Source organism: Spinacia oleracea, chromosome 1, assembly GCF_020520425.1.
Source record: "Spinacia oleracea cultivar Varoflay chromosome 1, BTI_SOV_V1, whole genome shotgun sequence".
NCBI lineage: Eukaryota > Viridiplantae > Streptophyta > Magnoliopsida > Caryophyllales > Amaranthaceae > Spinacia > Spinacia oleracea.
In genome coordinates, this window is record NC_079487.1 from 111,467,539 (window position 1) to 111,490,890 (window position 23,352).

The following is a 23,352-nucleotide window of genomic DNA, read 5'->3' on the forward strand; positions in this document are numbered from 1 at the left end:
ATTTAATTACTTGCAACCCAAGTCGAAAGAAAAATTTAAGTCAAAGGAGGAATCCAAGTCACCAAGATGCCAAATTAATGAGCACACATCGAAAAATAATAAGGGCACGTACCCTTGCCAGAAGGAGCACTCACACTACTAGGCACTTAGCCAAGACTCAAAAGATCACTCTGCCTCAATTGAATGGGGGCTAACGCAAGCGTCCATGACCTCTAAAGTACTCGACTTGACCCTCCCTAAAGCGAACAAACTCACTTAAAGACTTTCTTTCACCACTAGACATAGTCGTTCGCTTAAAGACCTTCTTTCACCACTAGACAAAGTCATGATCGCCAACAAGTAGTAAGGGCAGTAAGCTTGCAATAAAGAGGATTGTTCTACGGCATCGCCCCATCGTTCCTTCGAACTCAGGGCACCCGTTCATGGTAATTCAAATGCTTGCTAATCCCGTTTGCTAATCATGGTAATTCAAATGCTTGCTAATCCCGTTCGGGGGCTCGTGAGACCCTCGCAAAACAGGTCACATACACCATGGCTTGTGTGACGCACTCCGTCTAATACTTTGACCATCGTCTTACTCCAAGACTCAGTCAAAGTGGGGGCTAACTGTAGACACCTACTTTTGTCCCCGTTCCCGCAAGGGAAAGGTTCGATGATGAAAGCATAAAAACTCCACTTGACAACGCATCTCCTATAAAATAAACGAATCTCGATTCCCCATTTCATTTCACCCGAAACCTGCTATTTATGGAAACCTGCTAAAAATAGTAACTGCTGTAAAAGGTAGCTTCTAAAAGTGGGAAATCATAAAAGATAGAAACCTGTCAGAATTAGGTGTTGCATTCCAACATAAATCCTAAATGAGATAGAAAACTGCGAAAATCCTATTCCTAATATGATTCAGAAATAAGAGTTACGTATTAATTAAAATCCTAACGAGCCTAGAGTTCGTAACGGGCCCAGACGCATTCCGTCATAAAATTGTTACGCGCTAAAAGACTCGAATTAATCTCAAACTCTACGGATTTCAGGAATCCGAATCTGACTAAAGAAAACAGCCCAGATCCTATTTTCAACGCCTGGCTCTGGGTGCCGAAATCTTCGGCGCCCAGGCCTGGGCGCTGATAATACCTGGGTACGTGTTTTTTCCTAATTCTTTGTGGATTAGAACTCTGCAATTCTATCTTTCCACGAACTCTTCCCTATAAATAGGCCCCTAATTTCGACGTGAAAGAACACACAACAACACACAATTATATTCTGAGTATTGACTCCAACCCTCAGCCTAAGCCTCTCGCTGCGAAACTGTTCACGCGTTCTGTCGCAATCGATCCATAAATCGAACAGAACGTATCCTGTCCCATAATTGAGATTCGTTAAATAAAAAGGAGAAATAGCAAAGTCAAAGTGGTTAGTTTTCTGAGAACCGTGACGCACCTCTCAAGGGTGCGTCGTAATGTGTCCCTTTTCGATGATTTAACTGCTTTCCTCGCCCTTTTTATGAACTGTTAAACTAACCTAATCTGATTGTTCTATCGCGCCTAACAAATATAATATTTTTGGGAAATCGGATTATCATGCTAGGTCCCTTAATACTATTTAAATCAGATAATCACGATCGAATTAGTATTATATGTTGCATATTGCTAAAATCAACTCAGATTAGTTTAATAGTTAACACATGTCCCTTCAATTATTTATGTTGAGCTAGTAAGGATATCCTGCCTCTGGAGTTATCGACGAGCGAAGTACTCCTCTCGGTAGTTACAGTCCCCCGAACCCTCAATCTCTACCTTGCGGGTGTATATTGAGAGATCCCCACACCAGGGATCACAAGGGAACCTACGGCCGTCGTGGTCAAACATAATTGCACTCCCTTTATGTCACGATAACCGGGTTTTGTCAGTTTTTCTCATTGTCGTTAAAAACTGAATGGCGACTCCTATATTACTAGTCAATTGGGTGTATACTCACAAGAAATCCAATTACACTTGATTGAATAAAAGAATCGTCACACCCACGAGGGACAAGGTCACGCATTAGCCTCGCGCTTTTTCGACCCCCTCACAGCAGGGGTATCACGAGGAGTAGCCAAACCCTTCAGAGCTCTCCACCCCATACAACCGCCAAATCGGCAGTCATCAGTAAGAATTGACTCACCACGAAGAAGATCAATCTTCGGGTCCCAAGGCTCATCAGGATTGCCAGGAGGAATTTCAAAACACTTCTTCTTGTTCGGAGTCAAAAGGACGGGTGTAGTCTCTATCCACTCTTCAGGCTGAACAAACAAACCCATGTGCAGACTGTTGGTGCCGGCACTCTGACTAGGCCTTATATAAGCAGATTGCGCAACATGAGTAGGAGGAGTAATGAGGGTGTTATCCAAAATACCAACATCAGTGTTGTTCACCTCCTAATCCTCATGATGTGAAGGAGTGTCCCTGATATCCACAATTGTGGCATCATTCTGCACAATCGGAACCTCAGAAGGAATCAACACACCAACATCTGCAGCCTGCTCTACAGGAGTATCTGATGTCTTCTGCGCAGCAACATTCGCTTGCTCACCTGATCCGTGCACCCGAGAGGTAAAGCGACGAGACGTAGTCGGACGATTATAAGGCCCGCTGCGGTTGCGTTCCCGCCTACTAGCCTGTGACGCACCCCGACCGCAGTCCAAAGATTGAAACCCACCAGCCATTTCAGACGTACCAACGGCAGGTTGAACACCAGAAAAAGGTTGTCTTGGAGGCTCGTGCACACCCCAGCCAGCCACACTACGGGAGGCAGGATCACGAATACTTATCGGCTTCGGAGCCGGTATTGAATTCAATGCTCTCGTCTTTTTAGCAGGAGACTCAGTTGTGGGTTCTTCCCTGGACAGAGAACATTTCCGATTAGCTGTGGAGGAATAGGTGGAAATAGTGGAAAAGACACCCCGAGGATTAGCAGGCGTGTTGGTCGTTGGTCGACCGTCCTTGCCCAAACCAAGTTTAGGGAAATCAAGCGTATGTAAACCTGGTAAGAAAGACACATGCAGAACTCAGCAAGCAGATTTAAACAGTCAGGCATAAAAATGAAAAGGTATGGCAAAAGAGAACAAATAGAGAATCGCATGGCTATCAGCTCACGTCCATACCAAGTGTGTGGGTATGGCATAAGCCGACAGCAGACAGCGGTCCGTTTGCCAATATGTACTTGGCGGGTGGAAGCCAATATTTAGGAACACAAACGGTCTTCTGCAAACCAATGTCAACACGGTTGCATGAAACAAAACGATACGCCCTCTTCTCCCTTACCCAACTCCCTATCCGGGTAATGCTCTATGTGAGGACGAGGCAAAGAAAACCGGGTGCGAATGGGAAAGTCTGAGGGGACTCTCAGCCAGTAAAAAAATTTCTCCCAACCATGACAACTGGACAATTTAGGATACACAGTCATCTTCCCAGCTCTGGTGTAAAAAGACCACCACCCAGATTTCTTCTGGTACTTCTTTAGCCAAATTAACTCTCGAAACAAGTTTATCGTCTGAGGCCACTGTTTGAATGAAAGCAGCCAAGTAAATGCGACAACATTTCGAATCACAGCGGGCGTTACTTGGGCCAAGCAGACATTCCAAGCCCGCAATATCTTCACCAGATAAGGATGCAAGGGAAGTCGGAGCCCAAAATCAAAATGATGGGCATATACGGCCGTATGACCAGTAGGACAATCCAAAACCGAACACCCTCTACAGGATCTACCAGCCGATAGCCGCTGGGAAATTTAAAAAACTCTTTGGCCCACCGAGGATGATTATCTTTCACCGCCCTTTTCCGCCAAACGGACGAAATCTAAGTAGTCTCAACCTTGCTACCGGTTGGAGGACGCAATTCTCGCCTATATTTCTCATCTTCCAGGTCGGAGTCAGGATCTTCGTCCAAATTCTGCTCCCTCACTACCTGCTCGCACAAAGTTGTCACATCCTCTCCATCAGACCACAACGCAGGCATATCGTCCTCAGATTCTAGAATCGAATCACTTATTTCCTCATCCTCTTCCTCTTCCCCGGAATCCGCAGTCTCCGGGTCATCGGTAGCGTGACTGCTTACCTCCTCGCCATCAGTCGGCCGACTACCACCAGCCACACCCTCCAAATGAACACCTCTAACTGCACCCTGATCAAATGATACAACAATATTGCCAAGATTAGTCCCATACTTACCTTTTCCAGAGCCGGCAGGGTCCATAAATTGCGTCCAAGAACGGAAATTATAATCAAGGGCAATTGAAGGAGCACCCACTGCCGGCGCAAGTTTAGGACTACTAAGCAAGTTTAAATCGCAACGTATATCGGCGCGTACCTGATTTCTCATGCGGGCCTGCAACTCAAACGCCGCATCCGTATATGATGGCTCAAAATAATCAGAGGTTCCCGGCCTATCAGAATCCATAATATTCACATCCACCGACGGAGAAGCATTACTAGCGTCGTCATACCCTTCCCCACTAAGCAGGTTTTCACTATCTACCTCACTCGACATAGCACCAAGCAAAAACAAAAGGCGAAGGGAGAAGATAGAAGAGAGACAGGAATATACCTTCAATACGGCCACCAATTCGCAGCAAAGAACGAAAGGGAAGATTCCAGCAACAAAAATCGCCAGCCAACACCGGTTCAGAAAGCACAGGAATATTTCACAAGAAAGAAAGCGTAAAAAGGAAAAATGAGAAGAAGAAACAATATAAATAGTCAAAAAGGAAGCCCGAAAGTCGGGTGATGTGCGACAGTTGCAGGAGTCAAAGCGGCGGTTCAATATCAACCGTCAAAATAAATTAACTCAGGGACACGTGTCAAGGTTTAGCATCCAAGGAAAGCCACGTGGGCATTTTTTAGCGGTAAAAAATTAAAATTCAAAACTCTTGTATTATTTCGAATTTGGGCAAGCGTCCTCGTTTGGAAATTCAAGGGGGCTAGTCAGCGTTTAATTCAAGGGGGCTAGTCAGCGTTCAATTCAAGGGGGCTAGGCAGCGTTTAATTCAAGGGGGCTAGTCAGCGTTTAGTTCAAAAGGGTAAAGTCAGCGTTTAATTCAAGGGGGCTGGTCAGCGTTTAACTCAAGGGGGATGGTCAGCTTTGAAATCAGCGGGACACATCAGCGTTAAAAGGCAAATTCGCAAAATCAGTAGGCCTTACCGCCGGCAATGGAAGTCAAATAATTCTGGAGAAGGCTAGTCAAAAGTTAGTCCAAAATTATAACTCCAAAGGCCAACGGGCAGGCCTCCCGATTTCCAGGGGGCTAGTAAGGGAAGGATCGGTTTTTTACCTGCAATCAGAGCAAGCGTAGTCATTCAAGAATAACAACAGTCACTCTGAGGGGGCTAGTTGTACGGGTATGCTACCAGCTAGCAGATAGCACTTTTACCCGTCTTGCTAAAAGAATAACAAAACCCGCAATCGGCCCAGTATCTCCTGGTAATTCCTACCGTCTGGCCGAGTGAAGCCCCGGGTCTAATATGGGTAAAGTCAACGGGTCGCTATCCAAAGGGTAGGCCCCGAGAAATCCGTACACCCGACCCGTTCCAATATATATGGAGCGCATTTATGGAAAAAGGTATGCAATCCCAATCATTTCATCAAGCCTAAAAACATATATCTCATCATCTCTGACTTTGGCATCGGAGGGGGGATCCTCGAATCACCTCCGAGGCTAGTTTTATCCTTGTCTTATGTGCAGGATCGTATCACGAACTCGAAGTTATCCTATCAACTCGGCCTCTCCAATCGTGCAAGTATTAAGGGACGGCCCGAAAAGGAAAGCGGTGCAAGTATTAAGGGACGGAGGGAGTATTGTAGGTGGGAGTATGCGCACACCTAAGTAAATATGGCATTGGGCCGGCACGGCAAGACCCAACACCAAAAAAACACGACCCTGACATGGGCATGACAAAAACACGTACTATCATGAGCATGAAAAAATCACGAGCACGAAATCGTGGGTCATGGGTTAGGCTCGGGCCACTTTTTTTGAAAAAAAAGCACGTGCGAAAAGGCATGTGGTCTGGGTCGTTCCTCGGTCGCCTTTTGAACTTGACGTGAGCCAGACCTGTTCAAGCCCAATTCTCATGGGCCCAACAGGCCAACACAAAGCACGACTCGTCCCGGCCCAAAATCATCTTTATGTGTACCTGCTTTCTTAGCAAAAGTAAGGCCCTATTATATTCACCTTATTTTGCTAACTTAAATTATATTTACTGATTGACACTTAATTTTACTGATTTGTTGTTATGTTTGTTCATTGAAGTTAATGAAGTTTATTCCTGACGTATTATTTTTATTGAACTTAACTTATTTTTACTGAATATTATTGTTTTAAGGTGAATAGAATAGGATCTAACAAGTCTAAAAATATTTATTAAATTATGTTAATCAATAATGCTTTTACTTTTAGCCAAAATCTAACAATAGGAAAGTGTAAGAGATATAATCCGCAATGAAATATTATAAAAGATTAAATGCTCAAATGAATATAATTAATTAAAATAATCACTTTGTAGAATTTTTTACATTATATCTTTATGAGCATTTATGCGATAATATAAATAAAATATTCTAAACATAAAAATTAAAATGAGACATCCAAAATAGGATACGTAAAAGATTAAAAAAAAAGGACAGAGAGAAATACATAATGCTTATGTCATTGCGCTAAATTGAGATAGTTAATCCTTTGAATTAGGAACTCAAAAGTATTTTTGTCTCTTCATATAGGATTGTGTTGATTATTTACATGATTGTTTTCTGGTTTAGGAAAAGGTAAAATTGTCTAAAAGTATCTTATTTTTAAGTCAGTTTGTGAATTACTACCTTTATTTAATTTTATCAAAAAGTACCTTGAATTAAAATTTTGTACTAAAAAGGGACCTTTTACAATATTTCGGCCAAGCAATCAACATTCCGTCTATTGACACCGACTGTTGAAAAAAAAAGTGGGAAAATAGCGCGTGTGCACAGGCACAATTGTTTAACAACCAAATTCAAAGTTTTTTTGCCACCACTCAAATGACACCTCTCGATCTAAATTTTTTGGTGTATTAATGTCTATTCTTATAACATAATCAGGGACGCGTCGATTTGCTTAGTCAAGTGTGTTACACACACAGTTTTTTGGAGGGAAAACTGAAGTCAATGAACGGAATGTTGACTGTTTAGCCGTAATGTTTGCCAAATGTCCCTTTTTAATACAAACTTTTAATTCAAGGTGATTTTTAACAAAACCAAACTAATAAGGTACTACTCCCTCCGTTTCTTTTTGTTCTTTATGTTTGGTATTTTACACGCGTTTTAACGACTAATTAATGTACATTGTGATTCCTCTATTTTTTTATTCAAACAAGGAAAATTGCATTTCTTTATAATGTTTTTACTTTTATCAATATTCTGATATTAGGAAAATGGGAAATTTTTAATGTTCCAATGGAAAAGTATGAAAGATTACATGACCCAATCAATTTAATTGGTTAAAATAATCATTGAACACAAATTTTGATACAAATTAAAGTATTTATGTGATAATATAAAAGAAAATATAAAAAATATTCCGGGACACTAAAAACAGAAAACGTAAAGAACGAAAGAGACAAAAGGGACAAAAGGAGTAGTCCGTTCACCAAGTGACCTAAAAGCAAGGTAATTTTGACAATTTTACCTTTATAAAATATACTACCTCCGATCACTTTCTGAAAGTTCTTTACAGTTACTATTTGTACAAACTCCAATGCAATATTTAACTACTAATATATCTAATATGGTATGTGGAAAAACTATAAAAAGTTGATATTATGAAAATACATACCGAGACCAATCTAACAAGATCTTACATGTAGTTTTGGTTTATGTAATAGTGAGAATTTACGGTCAAAGTTTTCATATCTTAGACACGTATTCCAAAGCGTAAAGAACTTTCAGAAACGGAGGGAATACGTAGTAAATATTTATTTACAATCCTAAACACTGCATAATGCATATGTCATTACCCTTGAGTTAGGAACTCAAGAGTAGTATTTTTGTCTGTTCATATAAAATTGGGTTGATTATTTCAAGGGGGGACTTATACTTTTGTCAGCTAAATATTTATTTCGGTACAACCATTATCAAAGAACAATTTTTCGTTCTCTATTTGCTATATATACCAAAATCAATGTAAGGGTGTGTTCTTGATCTTCACCTTACAAAAATACGAATAAGTTCATGCAATCAATTCTTATCAAACTTTTACAGTTTTACTCTCTTAAAATCAGATTCGATTAGATCCAATAAGTTTTAATCAGGTTTAATCATTGAGTGTTTATAAATTCATATAATTTCTACTAATTTCAATTCAATATGTTCCGATAAATTTATATTTCATCCGGTGAATAAAATGCAGATATATAGTGTCATTTCCGTGCAACATAGCGTTGCAATTAGTGTATTATAGTATAGTGGTGACAACAATTAGTGAACTGTTATGTGTAATTTAGCTTAATAACTTAAAATCCCGTAAATAAAGGGAGGGGTATGACTAGTTTTGAACTGGAATACAGGTGGCACACCCTGAGATGGGTTAGAATTAATTAAATCCAAAGGGTTTATAGGATTATGAAACAAAGTCAAATAATAAAGTAATCTCCATAGTATTTCCAACATGATACTTAGATTGCTTGGTAATGCAATTATGAACCTCTAAAAAATTAAGGTGACGCCGACATAATCAGAAATGGCGGTTTTTATGGGTATTTATAGAAAGATTCTGCTAACCGACTTTTGATGAGAAGATTTGTAAACTCAACTTGATGTTTGTTAATTTATGTTAATAGTACATTAAGACAGTTGGGATTAATAAGATTAAAATGAGATTAACGAACCTTAATTTACATTTATGGGGATTTGGAAGAATGACAGCTTACATACAGAATAGTCGGCGCAACCCTTATTTTTACTTGTGCGTATGTATGTTCTGTCAAAATTAAACATTCATTGCATAAGGGATTTGTGTTTTCTTATTTTGATACAGAGTATGTGTTTAATTTTTTACGGCCTTCTTCAACTCTTGGATAGAGGTCGCAAGTTGCGACAACATTTAGTTGTCGCAATCTTACGTGTCAGAGTTTAATTGGTATACATATGCGCCATGTAGGCTATGCGTCATCATAATATTTTTACTATCAATGCAATATTTTTACTGTGAAAATATGTAAATAAGGTAATCAATATAAAGAAGGAAACAAATTAGAATATTAAGATTTTCTTAACTTTTTTGAAACATGTATAATAGAATATATAAGTTAAATATTTTAATTTCTAGTTTAAACTGTGACACATAAGCATGCCATGTCATTATTGTGTCACGGCTTAAAGGTCGCATGTTGCGACCTTTATCATTTTCGATGATTTATTTTAGAGAACTAGAGCCGATCATGAATAAACCGGACAGAAAAAAGTGCGTGTTTGGGCAACCTCGAAACTTTATTTTAGGCTTAAGCACGAGCTTGATCCGATCAGAAAAGGCACAGTGTGCTAAGTGGTTCATATAGCTTGTTTAACTGGTCGATCTAGACTGATTTTAAATCACGTCTATTTTTATTTACACTATATACTACGAAGTGTGTAACTTTAATAGTCAAGATAAAATAGTGATACAACAGTTCACTGAATTTGAAGCTTTAATATGACATAAGGAGTGTCATTCAAACTTGTCAAGACCGGTTTTTACCTATTTAAATTTATATGTTCAAGATTAACCAAATGAAAGTATGAAGTTATAGCTTAAAACTTCACAATCTTTTGCATGTCTTATTCAATAAACGCTACATAAGGAGTAAACGATAAAACATCAATGACATAAAAAATATATGTTTGTATTCCTCAAGTACACTTCGATTCGTATCTTGATCTTCGGACATAAAAAATACAATGTGGACAAAGACATCTTTTCACGTTAAGAGAATCACAAGAAGATAATATAGACGAGATTTAATTTCAGGTCGTGGATAGTAAGCTAGTCAATCGGTATATAATTTCAACCACTTGATCGCGTGTTAAGCTAATATCCAAGGGTAAAGGGTAGTATCGAACAGATTTCGGCTATGGGATAAACTTACAAACTCAAACAAACTTACAAAGTTGTGAATGAGCCAACAAGCCGGAAAATGAGCCACTACTTGAAGTGAATTTCAACATGTGTTGATTTATGTCACATCTAAAATAAGAAGGGGGTTTATCAAAGTTGATTATCTTCACCAATCCCAAAATAGAAGGATACTGATATATACCTCGTGCATCACGTAATATCCACTGAAATCCGGGTGAGATTAAACTAGGGAGTAACGTCTCGGGTCGGAGCTCCATGATCATCTACTAAAAGCGCGTATACCTCACGGTTGTTTAAAACAATTTTAGTGCTATAAAAAGAAAGTATGTGTAAGTCACGCAGAGTTAAAGGGAGTGTAAATTAGCTAGATTCGGTTGCATGGGGATTACAGAATTGGGAATTGAGATGGCGGATATCTGCGATTTGCAGGGTGAGTAAGAGGAAACACATAATCCCAAGAAATTTGTAACTACTCGACATTTCATTTATTTGGTCCAATGAAATCATATAAATATTTAATCAAGAGAGATCAAGGGGATATTTTGATTGACCATCTTATGAATTGCAAAGATCTATTTTGACCACATATATTGGTGATTTTGGTGGGTTTTGATCTCCAATTTTGCTCTACGTAGTCTTATGGAGCACTGTAATCTTGCATTGGTATCATTAAGGATGGTGTTCTTGTCGAATCGTATAAGATATATCTAATTTACAATATTTCTTAAATTACTTATTTATAAGAATATAATATGAACACGTAAATACTAGTGATAATGAATGCTCATATGATATGATTATATGATGTAGATCAAGGGGATTTTTTATTTTTTTTGACCATGCCTTGTATTACAAAGATTTTGACTATCATATTTTGGTGGATTTAGATATCTGATTTTATTATTTGCATATTTTGAAAAGTCTGTTGTTACAACTTACAAGTCTCATCTATAACAACCTATGAGAGAATCACGATTCACGAGATTGAGTATTTAGTAATCCTTTTTAAAACTCTGATCCACCATGAATGAGAAATACACGATAATAAGAAATAAAAAGCAACAACGCAACTTAGGTTACAAAACAACCCTTTTTCAAGGAAGAGGTTACAATTCAACCTTCTTTTAGGGAAAACGTTATAAAGAAAACTAGAAGTGTTTTAGATCGTGTCAATTCATATATTCAATCTAGAAAAAAATTGTTACAAGAATATTAAGATTGGTATGCAGTTTCCCTCCATAGTTGTCACTCTGATCCAACCTTAATGTAATTATTTATTATTATTATTATTATTATTATTATTATTATTACACGACATGCTTTGTTTATATTTATGAAATATAATTATGCACCCAACTCAACTCAATTATGCAATTTTTGGCATATTCAAAGAATTAACACTATATTTTTAGTCCACCCTTCCAATTCAAGAAGTCAAAACATGAAATTAAATTTACTGAATACTATTACTTAATTAAAAAAAAGTACCATTAAATTTATTATAATACATTTTCTTGATTCACCTTGAGTTTAAAATCAAAACAATTACTCCGTACATCGGTGCATGTAAGTGATTTGGTGGTATTCATTAGTATGACATGAGTAATACATGATAAAAAGTTAGTCATCCATGGGTCTATAATCTATATGCATCCCAAAGCATTGACCATTTAAAAAAAATTGATGGGAACATTATTATAAACATAAACAGTACCCCGTCCAACATTTGTCCAGCCAATTCATAAAATAGTCAAACCCACCATTAAAAAGGAAAAATAATAATAATAATAATAATGTAAATGATTGAGAGAAAAGAAAAAACCTGTCAAATGTATGGGAGAATTAACTCAAAGAGTCAGCCCCCTAACTCTGAGCAAATATTACAACACATTTTCCACCTCAGCATTGTGTTCATGAACCCACCCCCCTTTCCTTTCCTATAAATACATCTCTCCACTCCCCCCATTTCTCATCACTTCTCACTCACTCTCCCCCTCTTCTCCACTCCTCTCATCCTCTTCAAACACTCATAACAGAAAAAACCCGAAGTGTCATTACTTAATAGTCTACTCGTAATTTGAATTTCCGAAAAAATGACTTGTTCTGAATTATTACCATCATCTTCTCCATCCTCTGTTACGGTCATCTCAAAATCCACCGTTTTTCCAGCTGAACCTTCCACCATGGAAGACCTCAAACTCTCAGTCTCTGACCTGCCTATGCTTTCTTGCCACTACATTCAGAAGGGTGGTCTTTTCACCCGCCCACCATTCTCATCTGCCGCCTTAATCTCTCTCATCAAAGACGGCCTTGCGGTGACTTTAACTCACTTCCCCGCTCTTGCCGGCCGCTTTGTTACCGATTCTACTGGTTATGTTTACATTACTTGTAACGATGCTGGGGTTGAATTTGTCCACGCCACCGCGAAAGGCGTCTTTGTTCGTGACATTCTTTCTCCTACCGATGTCCCTGCCGTCGTTAAGGAGTTCTTCACTTATGATCGGACTGTTAGTTACAAAGGTCATTTTCAGCCGTTGTTGGCGGTTCAGGTGACGGAGTTGGCTGATGGTGTTTTCATCAGTTGCTCTGTTAATCACTCTGTTACTGACGGAACTTCTTTCTGGAATTTCTTCAATTCTTTTGCTGAGGTTTGTAGAGGAGTGAAGAGGATCACAAAATCGCCGGAGTTTAGCCGGAATTCCGTGATTATATCTCCGGCGGTGTTGAAGGTGCCGGAAGGTGGTCCGGTGGTCACCTTCAATGAGAAGGAGCCACTAAGAGAGAGAATTTTCAGTTTCAGTAGGGAGGCGATTCAGGAGTTGAAAGCGAAAGTGAACAACCGAAAAATGTCGATCTCCGCTGCCGAATTGCTCGGAAAACAGAGCAACGATCCTTGGAATAACAACAAGGAAGGGAAAATGGCGTCGAAAATTGAGAATTGGATACGAAACGCGGTTGCCGTTTCGAAACCTCAGACCTTGACTGAAACGGAATCCATGGCGGTTGAGATCTCTTCTTTCCAGTCTCTCTCCGCGCTGCTTTGGAAGTGCGTTACACGCGCCAGGAAGCTTAACCTGGATAAACCGACGACGTTTCGGATGGCGGTTAATTGCCGTCATAGACTGGAGCCAAAGCTGGACCCACTTTACTTCGGCAACGCCATTCAGAGCATCCCAACCGTTGCTTTAGTTGATGATGTTTTATCAAAGGATTTACGGTGGGCAGCGGAGCAGCTGAATAAAAACGTGAAGGATCACGGGAACAACACCGTAAGGAAGTACGTTTCGGATTGGGAGAGCAACCCGAGGACTTTTCCTTTGGGAAATTTTGACGGGGCGATGATTACAATGGGTAGTTCACCTCGTTTCCCAATGTACGATAACGATTTCGGGTGGGGAAGACCCATAGCCGTACGAAGCGGGTGGGCAAATAAGTTCGATGGGAAGATATCCGCTTTCCCGGGTCGGGAAGGCGGAGGGAGCGTGGACCTTGAGGTTGTTTTGTCGCCCGAGACGATGGCGGGTCTTGAATCCGATTCGGAATTTATGCAATATGTATCGAGTTGTTAGGACAAAAACGGGCGTAACTAAAGGGTTCGGTTGTAAATTTGGTTGATGACCATGAGGGTTTAACCCATTGTGGGTGTCGGGTTATCGGGTCAAGTAGTGGTGAGAAGATGAGAGAAATGGTCGTTTTATATTTATTTATTTCCCCTAATTATGTTATTTTATCTTAACCTTCTATTTGTGCCATAATTCTAATTCTAATTGCAATCAAAATTCCAAAATGTTTAATTTTCTCAAGTTCCATATGATTACACAAAGTTGACTTTTGATAATTGATGGAATATTAATGCTAAGATGGTGGTAGTGTGTGAAACTATTTGACATATGAGCAAAATCTGTGTTTGTCAAGGTCAAATTATCAATCATGAGATAAAATCAGATATAATTTCCCTTATTATCATAGGGAGCTGTCAACATTAAATATAACACAATTGGATACTAATGATAAAACTGATTGGTTTAGTCTGTTAGATGCTCTATGTTTTTGGATAATCAGGTAGAATCCGATTATTTGCCAACTTAAATTTGATTAACAAGATGCGGGAAAATTAATAATGAATAATAATGGAGACAGCATTCGAATTTAGATAATGCCACAGTGTCTCCCCAAATCAAGGATCAATACTTCTTCCATTAAGAGAGAAACAAAAAGGGGATTCACTAATCACTACTTAATTCAGAATGCACTACAAATTTGGGTTAGAAAGTTTAATTACTGGACTCTATTAAAAGGTTATTGCTGTATATAAAGGTTATTGCTTTATATAATTTCCCCGTTTCTTAAATATCGTACCATTATAATTTTTACGCTATTCACAATTTTACATTATGACTTAGTCTATTTTTCTGCTATTCATATGTAAGAAAAATTGCGACTATAATCATGTTAGATTAATATCGAATTATCGATATATTTTCTAAATATCAAATTTTTATAAATTTTACTTAAACTGAGTACATAATTTGAGATATTAAGATTCAAAAAGTCAACCATGGTGCAATATTGGAATAGAAGAAGTAGTAAAAATAGAACTATCAATATACGACTCAAATTGTGCAGGGAACAGTGATGATCAAAACTTATACTTCGTAGAAAGTTACACGAATTACTCGATCCGTACTTGTTTGGGAGGTAAGAATAAATAGCTACACGAATTACTCGATCCGTACTTGTTTGGGAGGTAAGAATAAATAGCGGAAATTATTTTTGTGACTAAAACGTTTTTCTTCGTTAATTACTTTATCACTTTGTTACCAATAAGGTTTTAACTCAGTGATTAAGACTGAAGGTTTGTGTACAACCTATCTTAGGTTCGAATACCACCGCCCCATTTCCACTTCGTCATGTTAGGTGAAGATACTCAAGACCTGCATCATTGCACTGGTACAGTTGTACTCCGTAGCACTTTCTACGTCTACAAAAACATTTACCACTTTGATGGCAAATTACTATTATCAGCATTAATCTACTGTAAAAAGCTCAAGTACTAATAGTCTAATATGGATCTCTTTTGCCAATTTTTTTTGAAGGTAAGATAAAGATGACACACCTAAGATGAGGTATAGGAAAACCTTCAAATGAATCGCCTTTGGTTTATTCCTAGACCACATGATATGAGGTGGGAAGTGATAGTGTGATATGGAGTACTACTACTACACCGCCTCAATATAAAAATACACTTTCTATTTTTGACATTTCAGGGTCCCCATACTTCTTATTAATCTTCTCTTCCTCTCTTGGTCTTCATACTTACCCAGATATTCTTTTAACTATAATGAATAATTCACCCAGTATCAATTTCTTACAATAAATAATAACTCAATACCTCACTTTTATCTTATTTTAATAAATTCAGCTAGTGTGTGGCACGGGGATGCCCCGCTTGCTACATTGAAGAGTTAAAATTTAAAATTTTTCTTGAGCTCAATATTCCACCAAAATACTTGTATTCCATATAGTGAAAAACATCCATTAAATTATACTCCGATATAGCAGCTATGAAGGGCACTTATAGTTGATGTAGGGACTTATGACATCATGTTTATTCATGATTGTCATAATGCTTTAATTATTTAGATTTCATGTTAACATTTATTTATAAATTAATGTGAAGTGGTTGGTTAAGATGGTAATGAGAGTTATCATCCACACTTGAGGTCTGGTGTTGAAACCTTATTGTATTGATTTTTGGTTGTCCATGTCATGAAATGACATGACATGACACTTGGTGTGTGGATGATGTGGCGTAATGGGGAGATTACTATGTGGCACATAAACATTATTCACAACGCGGAAATATAAGATTATCAAAGTTTATTTTACAATTATACTCCATCCGTCCCAAAATTATAGTCTTGTTTTCTATTTCGGGCGTCCCAAATTTATAGTTAGTTTTCTTATTTGGACATTACTTTTCCTACTTTTTCATACACTATATTCCACTTTTTACAATTTCCCACGCATTATATTCCACTTTCGCACTTTCCCATACACTTTTCCACTTTCTCATACACTTTTTCACTTTCACATACAATATATACAATTTTTCTTAAAACCCGTGTTTTTTAGTCAAACCTGATTATAATTTTGGGACGAAGGGAGTACTAAATTATAAGTCAAGTTTTTCTTACAAAAAAATTCCAAATACGGAGTAAATCAAGTTAAGGAGTACATTGCAATTAGACATGGCAAAACTGACCCGATCCGAATGACCCGATCCCTTACCCGATTTTTACCCAAAATGACGACCCAAAATTAACATGAAACCCAACTTTACCGAACCGAAACCTATCCGGAATTGATTTTAACCCGAAATTAGCCGACACCCGAATCGGCCCGAACCTAATTAACCCGAATCGATCTTCATCCGAACCCGACGTAACCCGAACCGAAAATAACTGTAAAATTTGAACCAACCCGAAACCAATCCGAAACCAATCCGAAACCAATCCAAATCGAAGAACAACTTAAATTTATCTTTAGTTCAAACTAAATAACACAAGTTTTTAAATTTTTATTATTATTATTATTATCATTATCATTATCATTATCATTATCATTATCATTATCATTATTATTATTATTATTATTATTATTATCACTTGTAACAATGTGAAAGTGTAAAACTCCCCTACAATAAACCAGTCATCTCGAACTATATACGCTTATCCCTTAATTATCTTGTAAGAAATATTGTTACATATAATATTAAAAATAGTTGAATATTTTATGAATGATAGACCAATCTAACACGAAATTGCCAAACCAAAACTTGAAACATTAAAAATCCGATTTAACCCGAAAATATCCGAACTAATCCGAAAAAACCCGATCTAATATGATCCGATATAACATGAACCGATCCGATAATAACCCGAAGTCTTGACCTAAATCCGACCCGATCCGACCATCAAAAAACCGAATGAACCCAACCCACACCCAAACCCGATTGGAAATGAAAGTAACCCAACATGACCCGATATAAATATACCCGATCGGATCTGATCCAAACGATCCATTTGCCACGTCTAATTACAATTGATTAAACACAACCGAAATTGAGTTTATGAACCCAAAGTCAAACCAATTGACCCAAAAGAACCTCTACGATTAACTCAAAACCCTAATACTAGGAGGGCAGAGGTGCAAATATAGCTCAATCTCGGAAACTGGAATGTGACTCGAGATCAGCTTGGAATAGACATACGTATCTAAAGAGCTTACCTAGTCTCGAAGAAATAGTCATAGAATAAGTTTTGGCATAAACAAACTCCTAATCCATAGATACCAGATAAGTAAGGAATAGATAATAGTACCGAGTCTTTGATAAAAATTAGAAGAATTTGATTTCCAATACTGAGTATCTGACAGTGGTTGATTGAATGGCACGAGCAGGCAGCACCAGTCATCAATAAACTTGTGTGCCTTTCAAAATTAAATTCTTCAGAGATACTTCGTATTTTACTTGAAAGCAATCATTGAGTCTTTATTGTCCACAATCTTTGGTAAAAAAAAAACAAAAATCTTGCAATCTATCTTGGATCAACATACCAAACGCTACAAAATGCTATTCCAAAGGCTTATTTTCTACCTTGGATTAGATTGTTCAACAACTCCCAGTCATTTTGTTAACATTCTTCTTTAAGTCTTGGGGTATACGGACAATGTAGGAGAGAAAGGGCACGCCACCATCAAAGTAGTTTGCATTTGTTACAAATTCCTTGGACCAGGCGGCCGCATTTGCAACAAAATCAAGTGGTCATTGAATTGTCATCACTTCTTAAGACTTAAATGCGGAACTTTATTTTAGTGTTAGCATCTGGTTCACCCTTAGAGCTGATTCGGATTCGGGGCAAATTCTGGATGAATAGGTTCCAGTCCCTCCCAATTATTGTTGTAGGTGATCGAACACGGATCCTCCCTACCAAGTTCAGTCATAATCACCACTGAACCAATAGACAATTGGTACTTAAATGCGGAGTTCAGAACCTATTACATACACGTGCCCCTTATCACATTTTCTCTTTACATGTGATAAGAAAATGTGATAAGGACCATATATGGACATAAAAAAAACGGATTTTTCATGAAATACCCCCGAATTTTGGCGTAATTCACCAAATGCCCCTCGACTTTCAGAAATTCACCAAATGCCCCTCACAAATGACTTAATACCCAAAATACCCTTACTAATGATGCGCCGTTAGTCCTCCGTTAACCTAATTTTCAAATTCACCAAATACCCCTATTTTAATACTTATTTCACCAAATACCCTTATTCAGAAACTTAATTCACCAAATACCAATAACTTAAAATTACTCATTTTGATGCTCAACGGCTAGTTTTTGTGTTTGAAAATTAGCCGTTGCTTATTGTTTGCTTATAAATACTCTTTTTCTGACGGTTTATTGTAGTTTTCCTATTATTTTGTTAATTTCATATCATTTTTGTCATGAGTTTTCTTTCAAAATCATCATCCACACCCAATGAGTCCACATATGTAAGAGTCCCAAATAAATTTTGTTATCATGGGAGAAAATTTGACATCCGAATATCTGATACAACACTCAATCTGAAGCTCCGGTACAACACTAAAACAGAAAACACTCCTAAAACACCTCAAAACGTCGCAACTCTTCAAGAAAATAGCTACTTCTTTTGTACCTTATTCTTTATGTGACCAATTAATTATATTTACCACGCAATCGGAAGGTATTCCTTTTTCAATATGGGAAATAAATTTAACATATGCAAACATATTAAAAATAAAGCTCTTATTAATTTTATTCTAACGCATATGTTCCAGCTACCTCGGCTTCTATTGCTTCCATGCCACATATTTAACGTTAACTCCCTTTTGTCTCCTGTCTCTACTGCCTCCAAACATCTTTCTTCAATCTCCTAACTTTCTCTCAACCTTACAGTCGAGGCATAAAGGTTTTCTCACTTTTCTTTTGAGCTAGGTCCTATTGACATGGTCAGATTTATGGACAAATGTCTATTTTTGGATTTGAGGGAACAAGAAAAAAAATGAAACTAAGGTATGTTCCAAAGCTCATGAACCAGTGAAAAAACATGAATCTTGGCACAAAGATTTGCCTCCAAACTCAAGATTTTCACATCATGAATCCAAGTTGAAATCGAGGTTGTGATAAAAATGTATGTGTTATTGAACTTGATTTCTTAGTTTCTTTACCATTCGGACAATAAGAAAATTAAGGTGTTAGCTTTAGATTGAATTACTTCAGCTTCACTTACATAAGATCCCTTTGAAAATGGGGTTTTTTGGCCTTTTGCTCAGCTAAAGTGCATTGTCTTTACTGGATGAGGCCTGAACTTATTGGATCATAATTGAAACTTACTGAGTGTTGTATCGGAGCCTCAGATGGAAATTTCCTCCCATAATATTAGAAATTGTTTGGGACTCTTACATATGTGGATTCATGGGTGTGGATGATGATTTTGAAAGAAAACTCATGACAAAAATGATATGAAATTAACAAAACAATAGAAAAACTACAATAAATAGTCAGAAAAGGGGTTTTTATAAGCAAACAATAAGCAACGGCTAATTTTCAAACATAAAAACTAGCCGCTGAGCATCAAAATGGGTAATTTTAAGTTATGTGTATTTGGTGAATTAAGTTTCAAAATAGGGGTATTATATGAAATAAGTAATAAAATAGGGGTATTTGGTGAATTTAAAAATTAGGCTAACGGAGGACTAACGGCGCGTCATTAATAAGGGTATTTTGGGTATTAAGTCATTTGTGAGGGGCATTTGGTGAATTTCTGAAAGTCGAGGGGCATTTGGTGAATTACGCCATAATTCGGGGGTATTTCATGAAAAATCCGTAAAAAAAATCTTATGATGTACGGTGCACCCGAGTACCCCTAGTAATTTTCACACTTTTATATGGTTCCTTTCAAGAAATTCACGAGAAAGAAAATGGGATCCATGGAAGAGGGAGGTGGCAAGGAAAAGTGGTTTCCCTTCCTTTCAAATGGAAAACTGTTCCCACAAAAACAAATAACGGGAATGATTGAAAAAGGAAAAAATATTTTACAACAAATCAAACGCTCTCCTAGGCATAATTTTTATTATAGATTTCGTACGTACTAAAATATCATAAATTTCCAAGAAGAATTATCCAAACACCATGAAACGAAGTGCATTTCTGATAGTTTCTCAAGTCATTTTGACAGGAACACAGGATTATGTTTTAACATCTCTTCATCTGCACTCGGACTGGTATCAGACAACAAATCACATGGCAAACAAAGTAAAATCCAAGCCAGAATCAAACACGGTAACTAGCATAATGAATTCCCACAGTATATGTCTGCATACACATTTTCGACACTCCAGGATTCTGTTCTCAAAATCTCTTCATATGAACTCAAACTGGTATCAATTCAAATCAGACAACTAATCACATAGCGGACAAGGGAAAATCCAAGCCAGAACCAAACGTAGTAACTTAGCATAATGAATTTGCGTAGTATATGTCTTCCTGCACATTTCCAACGCACCAGAAGTCGAACCACATCCAAAAGATAACGACAACCCGACATGTGTCTATCAAGTGTAACTGACATGCATGTATATATAACGGAGTATAACTAATTCAGTTGCTCCTATTAGGAAGACAACAAGGAAAAATCAGTGAAACAGACCTAAGCACTTTTGTTTCACAGCAGTTTCAGCTTATGAATTGACAGGACTAGAGAAGAGGCCAAAATAAACACCTCATCAATGCACAAATCCAAGCAGCAAACCTCCACTCTGCAACCATTTGGCTACAAGAGAGCAAATAACATGTTCTTTGATAATATATGGAAATTACTAATTAAGAAAAGGAGAAAACTACTAAAAGTATAAACAACAAAAAAAAATTAGGGAGTTGCAAACAACGATAGCTTTTGAGTGTTCAGTGTCTTATGTTTCATTAAGCAGACCCCAATCTGTAGCTTCAATCCATTGTTACCATGAGTATAAACTATGGAGTAGAAAGCGAAACGTTTACCGAAAGCTACTGGATTATCACGAAGATAAACTTAATTCACATATCTTTCAACGACGTACCCAACTTTGGTGGTATATTGGATCACTTCGACAAATTAGAAAATACGATGTCCTAATCATTCAAAGAACAAAAATCTAGGGAGAAATATCAAAATTGAAAGTGTTTGGTCAGGAAAAATCATTTCCCTCCGTTTAGTTCATAATGGGGTGAAATATAGTGATCCCGAGAATATAAATAATTTTTCCAATGATGATGGATAACAAAGTTTGTGTTGTGCTTGTTTTTTCAATCTTGATAACTAAACTCTAAGTTAACTTGAGATATAGGGCATAGGGGTACAAAGTCACAATCCCATATCATCAAAATACTCCCTTACCACTACTTTGTCCTCAAGATCACCAAAACACCTGCTCTTAAGCCTTGAAGAATTCCCAAAGTACCGCCTGATATGACACTTATAAACTAGCTAACTTCCGGAACCCCCTCCCCCCTTCAGAAGAAAATGGTAAGTGGGAGATATCTATTTGGACTACATCTATCACAGGCCGCCCATCAAGTTGAAAAGGGCCTCGGCATATATAGAGGAGAAAAAATCTCATCCCAATTCTTGGTCCATCCTACCATCATTTATATCACCCTCTTGTCAAAGCCTCTCTGAGATCTCTGTCTATAGTTTCTTCACCTTTTGAAGCCACACTTGATCCTTTCTACCATTATAATATCGCTATAGTAGTCTAAATCACCTTTTGAGCATTCGCTATCTTGCCTGTGCGCAAGGATTGAAGGCTGCCTAGGTCGGTGAGGTCTTTTTCTTTGAACACCACTTAAAATCCCCACAAGGATCCAAAATCAAATATAAACAGGAAGCTGGAAAGTGCACAGAACAGCCTTCATGATAGAAGAATAATAGTTTACAAAAACCCTTATCTTTGGGAAGAAGTATAGTTATGCAGTTATAGCCCTGCCTTGAAACGGGCAAAAACGTAATCAGCTATTGGACAAAACAACTTTTAGTACACGAAACAGAGTTCATACTTCCAAACAAAAATCAAAATCCATATAAAATAATCAATAGTGGATCAATCACAACAAGAAACTGCTTGAGAAAACCAAACCACAGAATCTAAAACACACTGAAAAAGAGATTTTCATACTCAAACTTTGAAGAACTAGTTGAAAACACACTGCAAGATATACAGCCTCCGACACTCTGTAACAAGGAAAAAGAGCGTAAAAAAGAATAGGAACCAAACTGTTACTCTGTATGAGGAACATGAATAGTGAATTATTATTTTATTTTTTAAAAAACCTATACTTTAGTTTGGTACTACAATACTCCAATGGAAGTGGGAACAGGAAAAGTAAGGGAGAAGATATCACAAGAAATGAGAGGGAAGGTAGGCCCTTCAATCAACACGTGTTAAGCATTTTGTGTAACATTTACCAGAAAACATTGGCAAACCACATGCTGCTCACCATTTACCTCTTTGTTCTACTCTACTTCCTCATGAACAACTATTGACAACCTTTTTGGAAAGTTTAGACACAGGCCACGACCAATATGGAGTTATCTCTTTCACAAATTTCGTAGAATCATAACATCATATCTACTGTCAATGTTTTGTAAACTTCACCCATGTTCTCACATGAATTCTATGCTTCAAAAAAATCCCCCCTTGGCCCCTCTTAACTCCACCTCTATGGATCTATCTCTCTTCAGACAAGGACAGATGCAGCTATCTTTCACAGTTTTAACAGACTCATAACTCATATCTTCATATCTACACTCTAGAGTCAACATATTATAAACTTCACACAATATTATTGGTTTTTACAGCTTCCTAAATGTTTAAGCTATCTCTCCCTCCTACTCTACTCCTGAGTCCTGCCAGAACAACTCAATCAACCCAGTTTTAAGAGTTGTAGCTTCATAGCCAACAGTTACCAACAACAACAACAAAGCCTTAGTCCCAAAATGATTTGGGGTCGGCTAACACGAATCGTCGTAGAAGATCTTCATTGTCACCAATCAAACCAGAAAGGAGCAGGAAGTAAAAAAGAAAAAACAAGGAAGAGAAAGTGGAATTAATGAAAGTAATATATGAGAAAAAATTATATATATATTATAGAAGAAATATTGTAAGAGAT

General features: G+C 37.5%; 1 protein-coding gene across 1 annotated transcript; it reads left to right on the forward strand.

Annotated features, from left to right (window-relative positions):
- The first annotated feature begins 12,073 nt into the window (after nt 1–12,073).
- Nucleotides 12,074–13,913, forward strand: LOC110802182 (uncharacterized acetyltransferase At3g50280). Its single transcript, XM_022007617.2, has one exon. The coding sequence runs from the start codon at nt 12,204–12,206 to the stop codon at nt 13,677–13,679; it is 1,476 nt and encodes a 491-aa protein (XP_021863309.1). The 5' UTR covers nt 12,074–12,203; the 3' UTR covers nt 13,680–13,913.
- The last annotated feature ends 9,439 nt before the right edge of the window (nt 13,914–23,352 follow it).